Source organism: Bactrocera latifrons, unplaced genomic scaffold (assembly GCF_001853355.1).
Source record: "Bactrocera latifrons isolate USDA-ARS-PBARC rearing strain unplaced genomic scaffold, ASM185335v1 scaffold_75, whole genome shotgun sequence".
Classification (NCBI taxonomy): Eukaryota; Metazoa; Arthropoda; class Insecta; order Diptera; family Tephritidae; genus Bactrocera; species Bactrocera latifrons.
The window spans coordinates 817,252-820,332 of record NW_017537434.1 but is presented as its reverse complement, the minus strand read 5'-3'; the positions used below and the strand labels follow the sequence as shown (position 1 = coordinate 820,332).

Here is a 3,081-nt window from a genome sequence, read left to right as displayed (position 1 = left end):
TGTAATCTATATTGAGCATTCACAGAATTTATTTATGCATTCTTGGTTACTTATACGACATGGTGTATTCGATGAATACAGTACAATTGATGCACAACTTTAACTGCAAATAACTTTTTAAAAAATGATTTTATGAAAAAAATTATTATGACCTTTTTTATAGAGAGGAAAATTTTGTATTGGAATATCACTATTTTGAAGTTGTAGGTTTATTTACTTTGTGGTTAAAATGTTTTATTGCAAAAGACCAAAAAATACCAAGCAAAATATATGGGAAAAGTAGAGTCATTTATAGACTGGTGCAGAAAATGAAAAGAAAAATAAAATAATTTGTGTGTTTGGGACCTAAGAATGTAAATTTGCATCAAATTTCGCGAAATAAAAAATTTTTTTGTACAAGATAAAAATAAAAAAATAAAAAAACAGAAAATTTGTGGTTTGTTTTTTTTCACATAAATTTTGAGGTTATGTAAAAAAAAGTCGATATACACAAGTTGAAGATCTTTTCATTTCCTACAAAAAAAATCTATATAGTTCGTATCTACTCTAGTCTATTAGGCAGTTCAAAGGTTTACGTTACGTTAGTTTTAAATTAAAAATAAAGAACTTCTTTACGTTGCATCGTCATTTTTAACGCAAAAGCTGAAACTTAAGCAGGCGTTCGCAAACAAAATAATTAACTTGCGACAAAACGGACACTCTAATGTATATATATATATATGCGTGTTATGCGTTGATAAATTGTAAATTATATAAGAATAAAATTGTATATACCATTGTCTTCCCTGTCCAGTCGAATTCTCCATCATCCACATAGCCTTTACGATCGAATAAGTCTTGAAACAGTCTTCGCAGAAACTCATAATCGGGCGTTTCAAAAAAATCTAATCGCCGCACATAACGTAAATATGTAGCAAATTCTTCGGGGTGTCCATCGCAAAGCACCTGCAATTTTTTTCAAACACAAAAAATTAATAACATTTTCATTTAATAAAATTGAATTTAGTTCACCTCAATGGGTGTTGCACGTTTTGTATCACCAATTTTTTGATATCGTTCTTTAAGTGTATCAGCCTTAAGGCCTTGCCACGGCAGTGAACCTCTTAAGAAATACATGAACATGTGTCCTAATGCTTCTAAATCATCGCGCCTTGATTGCTCTCTGCCCATATGTGTATTTATTGACATATAACGTGCGGTGCCGGTGAGAGATTTATGCTCCCGATATGGTATATGCCTATTTGTATCTAAATCAATGTATTCTTTGGCCAAACCGAAATCTGTGGATAAACAAATTATATAAAATTACTTTTTTTTTTTTAATAAATTGAAAATATTTTAGTGAATATAATGTGAGCCCTAAAGCTAAAATTAAATCAACTCAAAATGCATATTTGCAATTAAAGTGCAAATACATTTTCCTAACGACAAATAACCTGAATATCTCGCATATATGTATGTACATATGTGTGCCTTTTAATATTATTTTAAAATTATTTTCTATATGTTATGTATGTATATATTTATATACATATACATTTGTTAAATCACAATTATATAACAACTAAATTAGTTAGCAAGCTAAAACTTCCAAATTGAATTTAAAAATTCTGCCAAGCTACCTATACACAGTTACTGTTATACACAACAAAGTTTTATTTTARACATTGCATACCTTTAGGCGCCCAATGTAAACTGCCGACTGCCGACTACCTTAGAGTTTTACCAGCCTCGTAAACTGTATATCAATTTACAACATACATACATGTACTCGTAATTCAAGAAGTAACTTCTCAGCCAAAGGTATCATAAAGTAGTTGCCTACATGTAGGCGTATTCATAATTTTTGCTTCAGCGATGGCCATATATGCATACATTTTGCATGTATTTTCTTGCGAATTTGCAGAAATATGTAGTCAAATTTAACAAAAAGTTAATTTGTGACCCCAAAAGTATGCAACATTTGTGTCGAGGAAACGTTTCTTTAAGATTTTTTAGACCAATTGTAAATAATTTCAACATTTTTAAATGGAATTTAAGTTAAATAATAACTTTTTCGATAAGATATATTCACAAAAAATGCATTGTATCAATGGGGCCGTAAGCAAGCGCGCTTAAAAGTAAGCAACATGCTTTTTGAGATTCGACTACATATTGTAAGTTCTAGAGAGCTGTATAAATATTACAAACATACAAAAAATTTAACATTAACATCTGTGTCTAACAATAAAAGTATGCAAATAATTTTATTTTTTTTATATTTTATAATGAAAATTTATTAGAGCCCAAAAAAAGATTAATTCCAAACAATAATTTTTCGTTTAAAAATTAAGTTTCACGCATTTAATTTTTATGGTGAGCCTAAAAGTATGCAAAATATTTTTGCTTTTTCTTCCTTCTTTATAACAAAATTTGTTTAAAATTCTAAAAAATTATGTTAAACGAAAATATTTTGGCATTAAAAATAGAAGACTTATCATAAACATCTCAAAATTGCCCTAACCACAAGTAAAGTAAAGCTTAAGTACTGCAGTCCTTAAAATAAGTCTTATCCGCTGCAATAATTTTTATTTTTGTTTTAATAAACAAATTTAATTTTTTTCTAACCCTAAAAGTATGCAAATATTTTAGTTTTCTTTTCTTATTTTATAAATAAAGTTCTAAAAAATTCAGATAAATCTAATGACATTCAAATAGAGGCGTTATCGTAAACATCTCAAATTTTCCCTAACCCTAAAAGTATGCAATAAAAAATATTATAGCTTTATTTGGTACTGAAAGTTTAAATAATGTAGTCCTACAATCATTCTTATCTTAAAGATAGAGACCTTAGCATAAACATCTCAAATTCTCCCTAACCCTAAAAGTATGCAAYAAACAATAATATCACATTAATTACTTTTAATACTGCAGTCCTTAAAAGCAATCTAATCTACTGCAGCCAGTGAAAAAATTAGAGTTGATAGCATTACTTAAAATACTTATGTTAGTAAGCCTCAAACTTTGCAACAGGTTTTTCTCTAAATCTTACGAATATATGCAAATACATTTCATACTTACCAATTATGTGTATAATTTTTT

General features: G+C 28.2%; 1 protein-coding gene across 1 annotated transcript in view; it reads right to left on the bottom strand.

Annotated features, from left to right (window-relative positions):
• LOC108976337 (casein kinase I) overlaps positions 1–3,081 on the bottom strand; it is a gene marked incomplete in the record, with an annotated part of 55,113 nt that overhangs the window by 20,798 nt on the left and 31,234 nt on the right. The window contains 2 exon segments of the mRNA XM_018945366.1: positions 775–945; positions 1,012–1,280. Of these exon segments, the coding sequence (XP_018800911.1) occupies positions 775–945; positions 1,012–1,280 (440 nt within the window).